The following is a 17,274-nucleotide window of genomic DNA, read 5'->3' as shown; positions in this document are numbered from 1 at the left end:
AGGATGGTGGCACAGATGTATGGTTCTGTAAGGAATCAAGGGAAATCTCTAGATCAGTCACCCTGTGTCGCCTTTATGGATGACTTCAACTTCCCAGCTGCTCACTGGGACTGTCAGAGAGCAGACATGCAGAGGCCCAGCAAATTCCTGAAGCCCATGTCAAAGATACCTTTTTGACATGGGTACTAAGGGAGCCAACCAGGAAAGGTGCCCTCCTAAACCTGTTGATTCTACGTAGAATTGGTCTTGTGGGTGAAGTGATGGTTGGTGACTTTCTTGGCCATAGTGATCAAGGAACGGTTGAGTGGGAGAACGGTTCCGGGAGAACAGACTTGAGGCTGCTCAAGGAACTCGTTAGAAAGGTCCCCTGGGAATCTGCTTTCAAGGGTATTGGTGTCCATAAGTGCTGGCCCCTTTGTCAGAGTCATTTTGTAAGAGCACAGGAGCGGCAATTCCAATGTGTCACAAGTCAAGCAAGAGGGGTAGAAGGCTGGCTTGGCTGACCAGGAATCTACTTTGGGAGCTTAGGTGGCAAACCAGAGTGTAAGGTCTTTGGGAAGGTATCTGGGGATGGGATTGTTGGTATGCTCCTTAGGAGGCATGTGCCCTGGCAGCTAAAATGTCCGTCCATCTCCTGGCGTGCATTGTGCAGAGCATAGCTAGCTGGCTGAAAGAAGGGATGGACTAAGCAGAGAAAGAGCTGGGGGTGTTGCGGGAAGTGGCTGTCCCCTTGTACTTGGCCCTGGTGAGGCCACAGCCCAACTCGCCTGTTTGGTTTTGGGTCTCTCACTCCAAGGAAGACGATGAGGTGCTGGAGCAAGTCCAAAGAAGAGCAGCAAAGCTGATGAATGGTCTAGAGAATAAATCTTATGAGGAGGGTCTGAGGGAACTGAGGTTGTTTAGCCTGGAGAAAAGGAGGCTCAGGGGAGACCTTACCACTCTCTACAGCTACCTGAAAGGAAGTTGTGGCAAGATGGGTGTCAGTGTCTTCTCCCAGGTAACAAGTGATAGGACGAGAGGGATTGGCCTCAAGTTGCTCCAGGGAGGGTTTAGATTGGATATTAGGAAAAATTTATTCACTGAAGGGGTTCTGAAGCATTGGAACAGGCCACCCAGGGAAGTGGTTGAGGCAGCATGCCGGGAGGCGTTTAAAAGACGTTTAGACGTGGAGCTCAGGGACAGGGTTTAGTGGTGGAGTTGGCAGAGGAAGGTTTGCGTTTGGACTCAGTGAACTGATGGGTCTTCTGCAAGCTGAATGATTCTGTGAATCCACTTTGAGTTTGCCCGGTGTGGAGCGAGGGGAGACGACCTCTGGCAGGCAGATGATACTGAAGCCAAACTGAAGTCCACGCAAGCTCCTCTGAAGCAAATTAACTCTTGCGCAGCCTTAACCGTTGCACCAGGGCAGCTGCGGGGCGCTGAGCTGAGGTGGGACCGAAGGGCGGGGCGGGGCAGCAGGCGTGGCTGTGATGAGCTCGGGCCCCTGTGACAGCAGAGGGGACGGGTCACAATGGGGACGGTTACCAGTGCTGCAACCAGCCATCGGGGTGGGCAGGGCCTTTGAAGGCTGGAGTTTTGGTGAGGAGGATGCTGTCTACTCTCTGCTGGTGCCCCTGCAGCCCCCGCGTGGGCATGTCTTCCACCTGGAGCTGGGCACCATGAGGGAGATGCCGCTGAAGGACTCTTGCATTTGTGTGGAGCTGCAGTGCACCTGTGTGGGGCAGTAGGTGGTGAAGAACAGGCTGTGCTTCCTCCACCACCCCGAGGAGGAGCTGAGGCAGTCTCCTCTCTACAGACTGCCCAGCACAGGAGTCGGGGACAACTACAGTGGCGACAGAGATGAGTTCCGTCCTGCTTTCCCCTCACGCTGGAGCACACAGGATGGCGATTTCACACGGGCGCAGAAATACTTGCTGGCAGCCCCAGCTGTGGCGGCACCGAGCGAGAGGCACTGCTGATGGGCACTCCAGTGTGTTCACTGGGGTCCAGCTGGAGAATCTGCCCGTCCTAGGCACTCCCTGGGCAGCTGGTGCTGCTGGACTGAGCACAAAGTGCTTGAGGCAGAATGCCTGGAGGCACTTAAAAGACGTGTAGATGTTGCACTCAGGGCCATGGTTTGGGATGCTTAAGAGACACGGCTTAGGGACCTTGCGGGGGGAGTGGAACCACAATCCATCCCACTAGCGTCTGTATGGCACCAGTGCCAGGAACAGGGGCCCAGAACCTGGGGAAACATCTCAGGTGAGTAGGAGAGCACCTAAAGTGCAGCTCAAAGAAGTCCAGCCACTCCAGCCAGCAAGTCTGCTTCATCGGCGGCCCAGCTTAAGGGCCTTTATGCTAAGACAGACAGCATGGGGAACAAACAGGAAGAGTTAGGGATGTGTGCATGCCTGCCGAGCTACAACCTTGTCAGCATCACGGAGACATGGTGGATTGGCTCCTATTACTGGAATGTTGGAATCCAGGGATATTGGCTCTTTTGTAAAGACAGGTAGCGGAGACAAGGATGGGGTGTTGCCCTCTATATCAGCGACCAGCTGTCTCAGCAGCCAGGGGTCAGGTAAGGAAGGCTAAAGCCCTGACAGAAGTAAATCTGGCCAGGGACATGTAGGGCAACAAGAAAAGCTTATATAGGTAGGTCGGGGATAAAAGGAAGACCAGGGAGGATGTGGGCCCTCTCCAGAAGGAAACGGGAGACCTGGTAACCCGGGACATGGAGAAGGCTGAGGTACTTGGTGACTTTTTTGCCTCAGTCTTCACTTGACGAGAGCTCTAGCCACATCACCCAAGTCTCAGACGGCAAAAGCAGGGACTGGGAGAATGAAGAACTGCCCACTGTAGGAGAAGAGCAGTTTCGAGACCATGTAGGGAACCTGAACTTGCACAATTCCATTGGGACCCGATGAGATGCGTTCGTGGGTCCTGAGGGAAGTGGGCAATTAAGTTTCCAAGCCGCTATCTATCATATTTGAGAAGTCATGGCAGTGCACTGAGGTTCCCATTGACTGGAAAAGGGGAAGCATAACCCCCATTTCAAAAAGGGAAAGAAGGAAGACCTGGGGAACTATAGGCCAGTTCATCTTACGTCTCTCCCTGGCAACAGCATGGAGCAGAACCCATGCTAAGGCACATAGAAAATAAGGAGGTGATTGGCCAACAGGAACCTTATGAAATTCAACAAGGACTAATGCAAAGTCATGACCCTGGGAAAGTGGAATGCTTTGCAGGGATATAGGCTGAGGACTGACTAACTGGGGATCAGGTCTGGGGAAAGGACAACACATTGACGTTCAAGCTTTTGCTGCACAGTGTTTGCACAGCATCAAGGCTTTCTGTGTTTCTCACTCTGCCTCCCTAGTGAATACACTGGGGGGAGGGTGTGCAATACGGTGGGAGGGGACACAACCAGGCAGATTATCTGGACTAGCCAAAAAGATACTCAGTACCATATAACATCACGCTCAGCAATAGAAGGGAAAAGAGAGGTGTTTAGGGAGATTAGCCATCTTTTGCTTGGGAACTGTCTGGGCATTGTTCTGTCCCCAGGAAGTGGCGAGTGATTGCTTATGCATCACTTGTTTTGCTTTGTTTTCTTCCCTCTCCTTCCACTTATCCTTTACTTATCAAACAATGTCCTTGTTTGTTTGTTTACCTGTTTTATCTTGGCTCTCAAGTTGTCTTGGTTTTTTTTTCTGCTTTCCTCTTCCCTTGTCCCACTGGAGGTGAGGGGAGAAGTGAATGAGCGACTGTGTGGTGCTTATCGGGCCAACAGGGTTAACCCACCACACATGCCCTGTCTGTCAGTCTCTCAGAGATCCTCATGCCAAGGTCCTCCACACAGCCTGGAGTCCCTGGTTCAAGAATGATGAGATGTCCATGACTTCCTATATTGCAGAGAATAGCACGTAAGATAGACTTAACTTTTCACAAAGAAATGCTCAGCCATATCACGGTATGTCACTAACCTGCTTGACTAACCTGATCTGCTTCTACGAAAAGATGACCCGCTTAGTGGATGTGGGAAAAGCTGTGGATGTTGTCCATCTAGACTTTAGTAAAGCCTCTGACACCATTTTCCACAGCATTCTCCTGGACAAACTGGCTGCTCATGGCTTGGACAGGTGTATCCTTTGCTGGGTAAAAAAATGCCTGGCTGGCTAGCTGTGCGCAGAGAGTGGTGGTGCCTTGTCGTAGTTCATCCCCGATCGGGACCAGACTACGCAGTCTCTCTCTCACTGCCCCCACCCTCCGGGAGAATAGGGAGAGATAATATAAGGAAACAGGCTCGAGCTTTGAGATGAAGGCAGGGAGAAAAATCCTTAAAGTTACCATTATGGGCAAAACAGACTCGACTTTGGGGAAAACTATTCATTTATTACTAAAAAACAATGCAGGATAATGAGACGAAGAACAAGATAAGCTCCCCCCATCGCTCCCTATTCCCGGGCTTAACATTATCTCTACCAGCTTCCCCCTGCCCCGAGCGGCAGAGGGGGGAAGAGGGAATGGGGATTATGGTCAGGTCATCACAGGTCGCTTTATGTCACTGCTTCTTCGTCAGGGGAAGAACTCCTCACATTCCTCCCCTGCTTCTGCGTGGGGTCCCTCCCACGGGCTGCAGTCCTTCGTGAAACTGCTCCAGCGTGGATCATTTCTTCCACGGGGTGCAGTCCCTCCAGAACGGCTGCCCCAGCGGGCCCTCCACGGGCCACACCCTCCTTCAAGCATCCGCCTGCCCCAGCGAGGGGTTCCCCACGGGCTGCAGGTGGATCTCTGCTCCTCCGTGGACCTCCATGGGCTGCAGGGGGACAACCTGCTCCACCATGGTCATCACCACAGGCTGCAGGGGAATCTTGGCCAGGAGCCGCATCACTCCTCCCTCTCCTTCTTCACTGACCTTGGCGTCTGCAGCCGTTCCTCTCACAAGAAAAATTCTTCACAACAGGCTGGCGGATGCCTCTGAGCCTCTCCTCACATCTCATTCACATCTCATCTCCTCTCCACTTCTTGCAGCCGGGCCGGGCCGAGTTGGGCCCAGTCAGCTGTCCGGCGGGAGGCCAGAGGGTGAGGCCTGCAAGGCCCACAAGGCTTGTACCTCCCCCTGTCTGCCCCCGCTCAGCTTCTTCATATCTTCTCTCCTTCTTTTTTTCTCTATTTTTCCCCTTCTTTTCCCCCTTTCGCCTTCACAGAGGCGTTATCACAGAACATTCTGCTACCAATCGGCTCGGCCTTGGCCAGCAGCGGGCCCGCCCTAGGCCTGGCCGAGTCCACTGAACAAAGGGGACCAACTTTCAGCAGTTTCCTACAGAAACTACCACCGTAGCCCCCCCTCACTAAATAATAACAGAACAGGCATGAAGTTAACTCTAGCTGGACAGCGGCCACAAGTGGTGTTCCCCAGCGCTCAGTATGGGGGCCAGTTCTGTTTAATATCTTTACCGATGATCTGGATGAGGGGATTGAGTGCATGCTACGGAACTTTGCAGATGACACCAAGCTGGCCAGGAACGTTGTTGTCTAAATAAAGCTTTCAAGTTATGACTCATTGATGTGAGGCCAGATTCAGGGGCTGTCAGTTCCTTTGTGTATCCTCAACTTGTCCGAGGGTGTTCTGTTTTATTTTGGGATGGCTGCTTGCTTCTGGGGCTTGCTGCAAAGCAGCGCATTTAGCAGCCCCCTCCTGCCACGTTCTCCCGCTTGTCACCTTCCCAAGTGATGGCGTAAGCTCGTAGCGCTGCTGAATGCGGCCCCTGCAGCTGCCTTGCAATGCACCTGCCTTTCTGCAAGGGCAAAGGGTTTTGCCAGCAGGAATTTGCTCTGGCCACCATGGGATCACCCTCCCTTGGCCACCGCAGGAGCCCCAGGGAAAGGTGTGATTCACTCCAGCTAAGCAGCCCAGCCCAGGGTCCTTCCCAAGTTGCAGTCGCAGCCCTCGCAGCCTCGGGACACAGACGGAGTTATTCCTCATGGACACTAATCATACAGGGAACGCTGATCCCGTTTACTGACACACAGCTATTGCCATGCGGGTCCAGCACAGGCTGAACAGGGGGCTGAAACGACGCGGCGTCCCCTTCACCACCCCATCCCCATCCTGTCTTCACATGCTTGCCCCAGCCACGTGCCACTCGCTTGGCCATGTTGATGTGGCCAACCTGTTGCCCAGGCCAGCCCCAGATGAAGGCAATGGGAGCGCAGGAGGCAGAGCAAGCTCTGCCATGAGGAGAAACAAGGACTCACAACTTAGGGATCAACACAGTTCACCCCGGAAATCTATGGGCAAGCAAAAGGCTGAAAGTAAAAATCCAGTCCCATCCTTTATCAAAACCACTGCCACTTAGATAGAAAGAGAGGAAAGGCTTCAGGTTGCTCCAGGGAAGGTTTAGATTGGATATTAGGAAAAATTTATTCACTGAAAGGGTTCTGAAGCATTGGAACAGGCCACCCAGGGAAGTGGTTGAAGGCAGCGTGCCTGGAGGCATTTAAAAGATGAGTAGACGTGGCGCTTAGGGACAGGGTTTAGTGGTGGAGTTGGCAGAGGAAGGTTTGCGTTTGGACTCAGTGAACTGATGGGTCTTCTGCAAGCTGAATGATTCTGTGATTCCACTTTGAGCTTGCCTGGTGTGCAGTGAGGGGAGATGACCTCTGGCAGGCAGATGATACTGAAGCCAAACTGAAGTCCACGCAAGCTCCTCTGAAGCAAGTTAACTGTAGTGCAGCCTTAACTGCTGCACCAGGGCAGCTGCGGGGCGCTGAGCTGAGGTGGGGCCGAAGGGCGGGGTGGGGCGGCACGCGTGGCTGTGATGCGCTCGGGCCCCTGTGACAGCAGAGGGGACGGGTCACAATGGGGACGGTTACCAGGGGCTGCAGCAGGCAGCGCTGCCCCAGTACGGCCTGGTCCAGCGGTGAGTGTGCACGCGGTGGGAGGATGGGCAGGACGAGGGCCGGGGCAGAAACATGTGGAACGAGGGTCTGGGTTATCGTCCTGTATCGAGGGCCCAGGCGCTGGTGGGAGCGCCTTGGGAGGGCACGGTGCTGCCGCTGCCGAGACTGGGCGCAGGCCTTGCTGCCTCCCAGCTCCCTCGCCCCCTCTCCTACCTGCACCCAGGTCCCTCTGCCTCCCTTCCCTGCTCCCTCCATACCGGCTCCCTCCCTCCAAGCCCCACTGAACCCCTTCTCTCCCTCCTTCTGCAGGACATGGCTGCCACAAAATTCCTCATTGTGCTTGTGACCGGCATCATCCAGCACCTGCATTTGGTCAGGGAAGAGCTGGATGAGGCCACGTGGGAGCGCATGCAGCAGCATGCGGAGCAGCTGAGCCAGGAGATGGCTCGGATGCTGCAGGAAGTGGAGCAGAGTATGCAGGAACAGGGAACCCAGGAACAAGATGGTTTGGCCCGGGTAGCACTGCTCTTCGGTGCCTTGCTCCCGTGGCACTTGTGGGCCATTACTGGAGTCCTGCTCCTAGTCTTCATGCTCTGCTGTTGGATCCGCAAAAGGAGCCGTGAGGTGGACCATAGCGGAAAAGTGGAGAGTTCCAGCTGCAATACAGAGCAGGAGGCGGTAGAAAGTAACGGAGAAGATCTGGATGATGAGAATGATATTCCCAGGATTTTTGCAAAGCCCACCCAGTGGTCAGTGCCAAATCTGGCCTACCGGAATTGGGTGGTAGAAGTGTTGGTGGGTGACCTCCTCCGCGTCTTCCAAGAGCACTTCTCAAATCGTTTCTTCCCGGTGCTGCAACCAGCCATCGGGGTGGGCAGGGCCTTTGAAGGCTGGAGTTTTGGTGAGGATGATACTGTCTACTCTCTGCTGGTGCCCCTGCAGCCCCCGCGTGGGCATGTCTTCCACCTGGAGCTGGGCACCATGAGGGAGATGCCGCTGAAGGACTCTTGCATCCGTGTGGAGCTGCAGTGCACCTGCGCGGGGCAGCAGCTGGTGGAGAACATGCTGTGCTTCCTCCACCACCCCGAGGAGGAGCTGAGGAAGAATCAGGATCCTAGCCTCCTACGCACCCTCTGCACCGACTCCTACCTAGATGCATGGAAAACTGCCCGCTGGTTCCAGAAATTCGTCAGCTCAGCCTGGGTGATGATGCCTCAGTCACATCACTACACAATGCAGGTGCTGCCCTCCAGCCGCTCCTGCATTCTGCAGCTGACAAATGCCTCTGGGAGAACCCTCCTTGTTGAGCTGATGTTTGGGGTGCAGCACGGCAATTCGGACATCTTCCTGAGCAGCGGGAGTGCAGAGAGCCTCTTCACCTCAAGCACGACGTGGCCGGAGAGCTATGCTGTGGCAGAGGCGAAGTTCTTCAGGCATGTGGCCAGGCAGGCCCCACATGACAGCTTCCACCTCAACTGCCTGCAGCTCTGCACCAGCGTCCTGGGGGGCACAGACTTTTCCACCTCTACCTTGAAGACAGTTGTGATGCACCTCCTGAAAATCCTACCCTGGTCAGACTGGCACAGGAGCCATCTCCTGTCACGGCTGCGGGATATCATGCGGTACCTGCACCTCTGCCTGAGGAGGAAACAACTTGACCATTTCTTCTTAGGCAATGAGATGCTGCCTGAGGAGATTGTCTTGCCCCCATCCTCCCAATCAGCCAAGCCACTCAACCTCTTCCAGCACCTGCAACAGGATCTGGATGCCCATGCCAAGGCACTGCAGGAGTTCAATGAGCTGCAAGACCGACTCTCAAGGCTGCTGTTCTACGCGTACTGAGAGAGGACTTCATGCACAGGGCTTCCATTGCAGGTCTCGCAGCTGATGGCTGACAATGACCTCACACTGCAGGGAAAAAGAGGGGAGAATGCGGGACACAGGAAGGAAAGGGAACACCCTCTTCCGAGAGCGACAGCATTCTCCTGTCAACAGACTGCCCAGCACAGCAGTCGGTGACAACTACAGTGGCGACAAAGATGAGTTCCGTCCTGATTTCCCCTCACGCTGGGGCTCTCAGGATGACGATTTCACACGGGCGCAGAAATACTTGCTGGCAGCCCCAGCTGTGGCGGCACCGAGCGAGAGGCACTGCTGATGGGCACTCCAGTGTGTTCACTGGGGTCCAGCTGGAGAATCTGCCCATCCTAGGCACTCCCTGGGCAGCTGGTGCTGCTGGACTGAGCACGCTGCACGTGGAGGACACGCTGCTCTGTCGGCAGGGGGAATTGCTGCCGCACCTTTCCTCCACAGCAAAAACGCATCCTGGGGACTGGGACACGACGCAGCTGACGATGCCGCTGCAAGGAGCCTTCCGACAGAGACTCCTGTTACCACCTGGACAGAGGCGGCACCCCCCATTTTGAGAGACTCCATTCCCTCTGGAAGCTTTACTCTGTTCCAAGATGCCAATAAATCCCTTGTTTGAACAAATGCTGCGTCTGTCAGTGTCCACACCTCACTTTGCCAAGGATCGTGGGCATAGGGTGCAGACCGCTCTGCTGCCGCAAAGTCAGGGAGCGTTTTGCAGGAGAGCTGATGCCGTGGGCTCTGGTTTGCTGATTCACTGGGCTTTGCCTTCCCAGGGCTCCTGGCTTAATCCCAGTAGGCAGTTTGGCCTCACAAGGCTCTTCAATCACCTTCCCCCAGCGGGATGGTGGAGAGAATTGGAAGCGTTCTGCCTCCCTGGGGCTTGGGGTGAAGATGTTACTCAGAAGCTTCCTAGCCTTGGACAGCCCTCACATTGTTCGGTGCTCTTGCTTCTTCACGTGGGTAGCAACCAAGTGGTGACGAGAGGCCCAAGGGCAGACAAAAGTGACTTCAGAGGGCCTGGTGGGGACGAGTAAAGGGGTCAGGAGCACAGGTAGAATTCTCCTCTGTCATCCCAGCTGTAGGGAATGACATCGAAAGAAACAGGCAGACGCAACGTATTAAGACTTTGCTCTGCGGCTGGCATCACTGCCAGAATTTGGGGTTTTTTCAGGCATGGGATATTCTACGTGACACCAGGCCTGCTGGGGCGTGACAAGATTCACCGTTCCCAGTGAGGGAAAAGCATTTGTGCTCACGAGTTAGCGGGGCTGTTTGAAAATAGCTTGGAAGCGGGGAAGGGCTAAAATCAGGCTCACTGGAGCATTGGAACAGGCCAGCCAGGGAAGTGGTTGAGGCAGCATGCCTGGAGGCATTTAAATGATGTGTAGACGTGGCGCTTAGGGACATAGTTTAGAGGTGGCCCTGGTGGCCAGGTAGGCCAAGAGCATCCTGGCTTGTATCAGAAATAATGATGCCAGTGGTTACAGGGAAGTGGTTGTCCCTTTGTACTTGGCTCTGGTGAGGCCACAGCTCAAGTAGTGTGTTCAGTTCCGGGCCCGTCACTCCAAGGTGAGGGTGCTGGAGTTGGTGCAGCACAGCCAAAGTAGAGTAGCGAAGCCGGAGAATGGTCAAAAGAATGAGTCAAATAAGGGGCGGCTGAGGGAACTGAGGTTGTTTAGCCTGGAGAAAAGGAGGCTCAGGGGAGACCTTACCGCTCTCTACAGCTACCTGAAAGGAGGTTGTGGCAAGCTGGGTGTCAGTGTCTTCTCCCAGGTAACAAGTGATAGGACGAGAGGGAAAGGCCTCAAGTTGCTCCAGGGAAGGTTTAGATTGGATATTAGGAAAAATTTATTCACTGAAGGGGTTCTGAAGCATTGGAACAGGCCACCCAGGGAAGTGGTTGAAGGCAGCGTGCCTGGAGGCATTTAAAAGACGAGTAGACGTGGCGCTTAGGGACAGGGTTTAGTGGTGCAGTTGGCAGAGGAAGGTTTGCGTTCGGACTCAGTGAACTGATGGGTCTTCTGCAAGCTGAATGACTCTGTGATTCCACTTTGAGCTTGCCTGGTGTGCAGTGAGGGGAGACGACCTCTGGCAGGCAGATGATACTGAAGCCAAACTGAAGTCCACGCAAGCTCCTCTGAAGCAAATTAACTCTTGCGCAGCCTTAACCGCTGCACCAGGGCAGCTGCGGGGCGCTGAGCTGAGGTGGGGCCGAAGGGCGGGGCGGCAGGCGTGGCTGTGATGAGCTCGGGCCCCTGTGACAGCAGAGGGGACGGGTCACAATGGGGACGGTTACCAGGGGCTGCGGCAGGCAGCGCTGCCCCAGTACGGCCTGGTCCAGCGGTGAGTGTGCACGCGGTGGGAGGATGGGCAGGACGAGGGCCGGGGCAGAAACATGTGGAACGAGGGTCTGGGTTATCGTCCTGTAACGAGGGCCCAGTGGCTGGTGGGAGCGCCTTGGGAGGGCACGGTGCTGCCGCTGCCGAGACTGGGCGCAGGCCTTGCTGCCTCCCAGCTCCCTCGCCCCGTCTCCTACCTGCACCCAGGTCCCTCTGCCTCCCTTCCCTGCTCCCTCCATACCGGCTCCCTCCCTCCAAGCCCCACTGAACCCCTTCTCTCCCTCCTCCTGCAGGACATGGCTGCCACAAAATTCCTCATTGTGCTTGTGACCGGCATCATCCAGCACCTGCATTTGGTCAGGGAAGAGCTGGATGAGGCCACGCGGGAGCGCATGCAGCAGCGTGCGGAGCAGCTGAGCCAGGAGGTGGCTCGGCTGCCGCAGGAACTGGAGCAGAGGATGCAGGAGCAAGGTCGCTTGGCCCGGGTATCCCTGGGCTTTGCTGCCTTGCAGCAGTGGCACTTGTGGGCCACTGCTGGAGTCCTGGTCCTGCTCTTTGCGCTCTGCTGGTGGATCCGCAAAAGGAGTCGGGAGATGGACAACAGTGGCAAAGAGGAGAGTTCCAGCTGCAAAACAGAGCAGGAGGAGGAAGAAAGTGGAGGAGAAGATCTGGATGATGAGAGTGATATTCCCAGGATTTTTGCAAAGCCCATCCAGTGGTCAGTGCCAAATCTGGCCTACCGGAATTGGGTGGTAGAAGAGTTGGTGGGTGACCTCCTCCGCATCTTCCAAGAGCATTTCTCAAATCGTTTCTTCCCGGTGCTGCAACCAGCCATCGGGGTGGGCAGGGCCTTTGAAGGCTGGCGTTTTGGTGAGGATGATACTGTCTACTCTCTGCTGGTGCCCCTGCAGCCCCCGCGTGGGCATGTCTTCCACCTGGAGCTGGGCACCATGAGGGAGATGCCGCTGAAGGACTCTTGCATCCGTGTGGAGCTGCAGTGCACCTGCACGGGGCTGCAGCGGGTGGAGAACTTGCTGTGCTTCCTCCACCACCCCGAGGAGGAGCTGAGGAGGAATCAGGATCCTAGCCTCCTACGCACCCTCTGCACCGACTCCTACCTAGATGCATGGAAAACTGCCCGCTGGTTCCAAAAATTCATCGGCTCAGCCTGGGTGATGATGCCTCAGTCACATCACTACACAATGCAGGTGCTGCCCTCCAGCCGCTCCTGCATTCTGCAGCTGACAAATGCCTCTGGGAGAACCCTCCTTGTTGAGCTGATGTTTGGGGTGCAGCACGGCAATTCGGACATCTTCCTGAGCAGCGGGAGTGCAGAGAGCCTCTTCACCTCAAGCACGACGTGGCCGGAGAGCTATGCTGTGGCAGAGGCGAAGTTCTTCAGGCATGTGGCCAGGCAGGCCCCACGTGACAGCTTCCACCTCAACTGCCTGCAGCTCTGCACCAGCATCCTGGGGGGCACAGACTTTTCCACCTCTACCTTGAAGACAGTTGTGATGCATGTGCTGACCATCCTACCCCTGTCAGGCTGGCGCAGGAGGGATCTCCTGCCACGGCTGCAGGATATCATGCGGTACCTGCACTTCTGCCTGGAGAAGAAACGCCTTGACCACTTCTTCTTAGGCAATGAGATGGTGCCTGAGGAGATCGTCTTGCCCCCATCCTCCCAATCAGACAAGCCACTCAACCTCTTCCAGCACCTGGCACAGGATCCGGATGTCCATGCCAAGGCACTGCAGGAGTTCAATGAGCTGCAAGACCGACTCTCAAGGCTGCTGTTCCACGCGTACTGAGAGAGGACTTCATGCACAGGGCATCCATTGCAGGTCTTTCAGGTAAGAGCTCAGAATGACTTCTTACAGCAGGGAAAAACAGGGGAGAATGCGGGACACAGGAAGGAAAGGGAACACCCTGCGCGGCAGCCCTCTGCCAAGAGCAGCGTTGTTCCCCTCACAGCAGTTGGCGACAACTACAGTGGTGACAAAGATGAGTTCCGTCCTGCTTTCCCCTCACGCTGGGGCTCTCAGGATGACGATTTCACACGGGCGCAGAAATACTTGCTGGCAGCCCCAGCTGTGGCGGCACCGAGCGAGAGGCACTGCTGATGGGCACTCCAGTGTGTTCACTGGAGTCCAGCTGGAGAATCTGCCTGTCCTAGGCACTCCCTGGGCAGCTGGTGCTGCTGGACTGAGCATGCTGCACGTGGAGGACACGCTGCTCTGTCGGCAGGGGGAATTGCTGCCGCACCTTTCCTCCACAGCAAAAACGCATCCTGGGGACTGGGACACGATGCAGCTGAAGACGCCGCTGCAAGGAGCCTTCCGACAGAGACTCCTGTTACCACCTGGGCAGAGGCGGCACCCCCCATTTTGAGAGACTCCATTCCCTCTGGAAGCTTTACTCTGTTCCAAGATGTCAATAAATCCCTTGTTTGAACAAATGCTGCGTCTGTCAGTGTCCACACCTCACTTTGCCAAGGATCGTGGGCATAGGGTGCAGACCGCTCTGCTGCCGCAAAGTCAGGGAGCGTTTTGCAGAAGAGCTGATGCCGTGGGCTCTGGTTTGCTGATTCACTGGGCTTTGCCTTCCCAGGGCTCCTGGCTTAATCCCAGTAGGCAGTTTGGCCTCACAAGGCTCTTCAATCACCTTCCCGCAGCGGGATGGTGGAGAGAATCTGAAGGGTAAAAGCAGGATAACGTGTGGGTTGAGAGAGGACAGTTGAGGAGGTAAAGCAGAAGCCACACTCATTCACTACTCCCCTGGTCTACTGGGCCCTGATCACCGCTTGTGATGGCCACCAACTGCATTTAACTCCGTCCACCAAACTCTCTGGGCTCAGCCATCCACCACACTCTCCACAGGATTGAAAACCTCCGCATAAAGATCAGGACCAACCTACTAAAGCAGCTGTTCTTGCAGGATGGTGGCACAGATGTATGGTTCTGTAAGGAATCAAGGGAAATCTCTAGATCAGTCACCCCGTGTCGCCTTTATGGATGACTTCAACTTCCCAGCTGCTCACTGGGACTGTCAGAGAGCAGACATGCAGAGGCCCAGCAAATTCCTGAAGCCCATGTCAAAGATACCTTTTTGACATGGGTACTAAGGGAGCCAACCAGGAAAGGTGCCCTCCTAAACCTGTTGATTCTACGTAGAATTGGTCTTGTGGGTGAAGTGATGGTTGGTGACTTTCTTGGCCATAGTGATCAAGGAACGGTTGAGTGGGAGAACGGTTCCGGGAGAACAGACTTGAGGCTGCTCAAGGAACTCGTTAGAAAGGTCCCCTGGGAATCTGCTTTCAAGGGTATTGGTGTCCATAAGTGCTGGCCCCTTTGTCAGAGTCATTTTGTAAGAGCACAGGAGCGGCAATTCCAATGTGTCACAAGTCAAGCAAGAGGGGTAGAAGGCTGGCTTGGCTGACCAGGAATCTACTTTGGGAGCTTAGGTGGCAAACCAGAGTGTAAGGTCTTTGGGAAGGTATCTGGGGATGGGATTGTTGGTATGCTCCTTAGGAGGCATGTGCCCTGGCAGCTAAAATGTCCGTCCATCTCCTGGCGTGCATTGTGCAGAGCATAGCTAGCTGGCTGAAAGAAGGGATGGACTAAGCAGAGAAAGAGCTGGGGGTGTTGCGGGAAGTGGCTGTCCCCTTGTACTTGGCCCTGGTGAGGCCACAGCCCAACTCGCCTGTTTGGTTTTGGGTCTCTCACTCCAAGGAAGACGATGAGGTGCTGGAGCAAGTCCAAAGAAGAGCAGCAAAGCTGATGAATGGTCTAGAGAATAAATCTTATGAGGAGGGTCTGAGGGAACTGAGGTTGTTTAGCCTGGAGAAAAGGAGGCTCAGGGGAGACCTTACCACTCTCTACAGCTACCTGAAAGGAAGTTGTGGCAAGATGGGTGTCAGTGTCTTCTCCCAGGTAACAAGTGATAGGACGAGAGGGATTGGCCTCAAGTTGCTCCAGGGAGGGTTTAGATTGGATATTAGGAAAAATTTATTCACTGAAGGGGTTCTGAAGCATTGGAACAGGCCACCCAGGGAAGTGGTTGAGGCAGCATGCCGGGAGGCGTTTAAAAGACGTTTAGACGTGGAGCTCAGGGACAGGGTTTAGTGGTGGAGTTGGCAGAGGAAGGTTTGCGTTTGGACTCAGTGAACTGATGGGTCTTCTGCAAGCTGAATGATTCTGTGAATCCACTTTGAGTTTGCCCGGTGTGGAGCGAGGGGAGACGACCTCTGGCAGGCAGATGATACTGAAGCCAAACTGAAGTCCACGCAAGCTCCTCTGAAGCAAATTAACTCTTGCGCAGCCTTAACCGTTGCACCAGGGCAGCTGCGGGGCGCTGAGCTGAGGTGGGACCGAAGGGCGGGGCGGGGCAGCAGGCGTGGCTGTGATGAGCTCGGGCCCCTGTGACAGCAGAGGGGACGGGTCACAATGGGGACGGTTACCAGTGCTGCAACCAGCCATCGGGGTGGGCAGGGCCTTTGAAGGCTGGAGTTTTGGTGAGGAGGATACTGTCTACTCTCTGCTGGTGCCCCTGCAGCCCCCGCGTGGGCATGTCTTCCACCTGGAGCTGGGCACCATGAGGGAGATGCCGCTGAAGGACTCTTGCATTTGTGTGGAGCTGCAGTGCACCTGTGTGGGGCAGTAGGTGGTGAAGAACAGGCTGTGCTTCCTCCACCACCCCGAGGAGGAGCTGAGGCAGTCTCCTCTCTACAGACTGCCCAGCACAGGAGTCGGGGACAACTACAGTGGCGACAGAGATGAGTTCCGTCCTGCTTTCCCCTCACGCTGGAGCACACAGGATGGCGATTTCACACGGGCGCAGAAATACTTGCTGGCAGCCCCAGCTGTGGCGGCACCGAGCGAGAGGCACTGCTGATGGGCACCCCAGTGTGTTCACTGGGGTCCAGCTGGAGAATCTGCCCGTCCTAGGCACTCCCTGGGCAGCTGGTGCTGCTGGACTGAGCACAAAGTGCTTGAGGCAGAATGCCTGGAGGCACTTTAAAGACGTGTAGATGTTGCACTCAGGGCCATGGTTTGGGATGCTTAAGAGACACGGCTTAGGGACCTTGCGGGGGGAGTGGAACCACAATCCATCCCACTAGCGTCTGTATGGCACCAGTGCCAGGAACAGGGGCCCAGAACCTGGGGAAACATCTCAGGTGAGTAGGAGAGCACCTAAAGTGCAGCTCAAAGAAGTCCAGCCACTCCAGCCAGCAAGTCTGCTTCATCGGCGGCCCAGCTTAAGGGCCTTTATGCTAAGACAGACAGCATGGGGAACAAACAGGAAGAGTTAGGGATGTGTGCATGCCTGCCGAGCTACAACCTTGTCAGCATCACGGAGACATGGTGGATTGGCTCCTATTACTGGAATGTTGGAATCCAGGGATATTGGCTCTTTTGTAAAGACAGGTAGCGGAGACAAGGATGGGGTGTTGCCCTCTATATCAGCGACCAGCTGTCTCAGCAGCCAGGGGTCAGGTAAGGAAGGCTAAAGCCCTGACAGAAGTAAATCTGGCCAGGGACATGTAGGGCAACAAGAAAAGCTTATATAGGTAGGTCGGGGATAAAAGGAAGACCAGGGAGGATGTGGGCCCTCTCCAGAAGGAAACGGGAGACCTGGTAACCCGGGACATGGAGAAGGCTGAGGTACTTGGTGACTTTTTTGCCTCAGTCTTCACTTGACGAGAGCTCTAGCCACATCACCCAAGTCTCAGACGGCAAAAGCAGGGACTGGGAGAATGAAGAACTGCCCACTGTAGGAGAAGAGCAGTTTCGAGACCATGTAGGGAACCTGAACTTGCACAATTCCATTGGGACCCGATGAGATGCGTTCGTGGGTCCTGAGGGAAGTGGGCAATTAAGTTTCCAAGCCGCTATCTATCATATTTGAGAAGTCATGGCAGTGCACTGAGGTTCCCATTGACTGGAAAAGGGGAAGCATAACCCCCATTTCAAAAAGGGAAAGAAGGAAGACCTGGGGAACTATAGGCCAGTTCATCTTACGTCTCTCCCTGGCAACAGCATGGAGCAGAACCCATGCTAAGGCACATAGAAAATAAGGAGGTGATTGGCCAACAGGAACCTTATGAAATTCAACAAGGACTAATGCAAAGTCATGACCCTGGGAAAGTGGAATGCTTTGCAGGGATATAGGCTGAGGA

The 17,274-nt window shown here is 55.1% G+C and overlaps 2 protein-coding genes and 1 long non-coding RNA gene across 5 annotated transcripts in view; all 3 read left to right on the top strand.

The window, feature by feature from the left end:
• The window catches only part of LOC147600436 (uncharacterized), a 759,986-nt gene that overhangs the window by 137,774 nt on the left and 604,938 nt on the right, over nt 1-17,274 (top strand). The window lies entirely within an intron of this gene.
• LOC147600454 (inositol 1,4,5-trisphosphate receptor-interacting protein-like 1) lies at nt 7,198-8,727 on the top strand. The gene has a single exon (XM_086748954.1). The coding sequence runs from the start codon at nt 7,198-7,200 to the stop codon at nt 8,725-8,727; it is 1,530 nt and encodes a 509-aa protein (XP_086605080.1).
• LOC147600453 (inositol 1,4,5-trisphosphate receptor-interacting protein-like 1) lies at nt 11,375-12,907 on the top strand. Of its 3 annotated transcripts, XM_086748965.1 has the most exons (3): nt 11,489-11,777; nt 11,820-12,093; nt 12,166-12,907. In XM_086748965.1, exons 1-3 carry the CDS (start codon nt 11,489-11,491, stop codon nt 12,905-12,907), a joined length of 1,305 nt encoding a protein of 434 aa, XP_086605091.1. The 3 variants fall into 3 exon arrangements, with proteins under 3 accessions (XP_086605092.1, XP_086605091.1, XP_086605090.1); XM_086748964.1 differs by having other exon boundaries at nt 11,489-11,681; nt 11,757-12,907; XM_086748966.1 differs by having other exon boundaries at nt 11,375-12,907.

This window comes from Chlamydotis macqueenii, chromosome 5 (genome assembly GCF_036417535.1).
Source record: "Chlamydotis macqueenii isolate bChlMac1 chromosome 5, bChlMac1.mat, whole genome shotgun sequence".
In the NCBI taxonomy this organism is placed as follows: domain Eukaryota; kingdom Metazoa; phylum Chordata; class Aves; order Otidiformes; family Otididae; genus Chlamydotis; species Chlamydotis macqueenii.
Note: the sequence above shows the minus strand (reverse complement) of the source record. Positions and strands in the feature narration are given on the sequence as shown.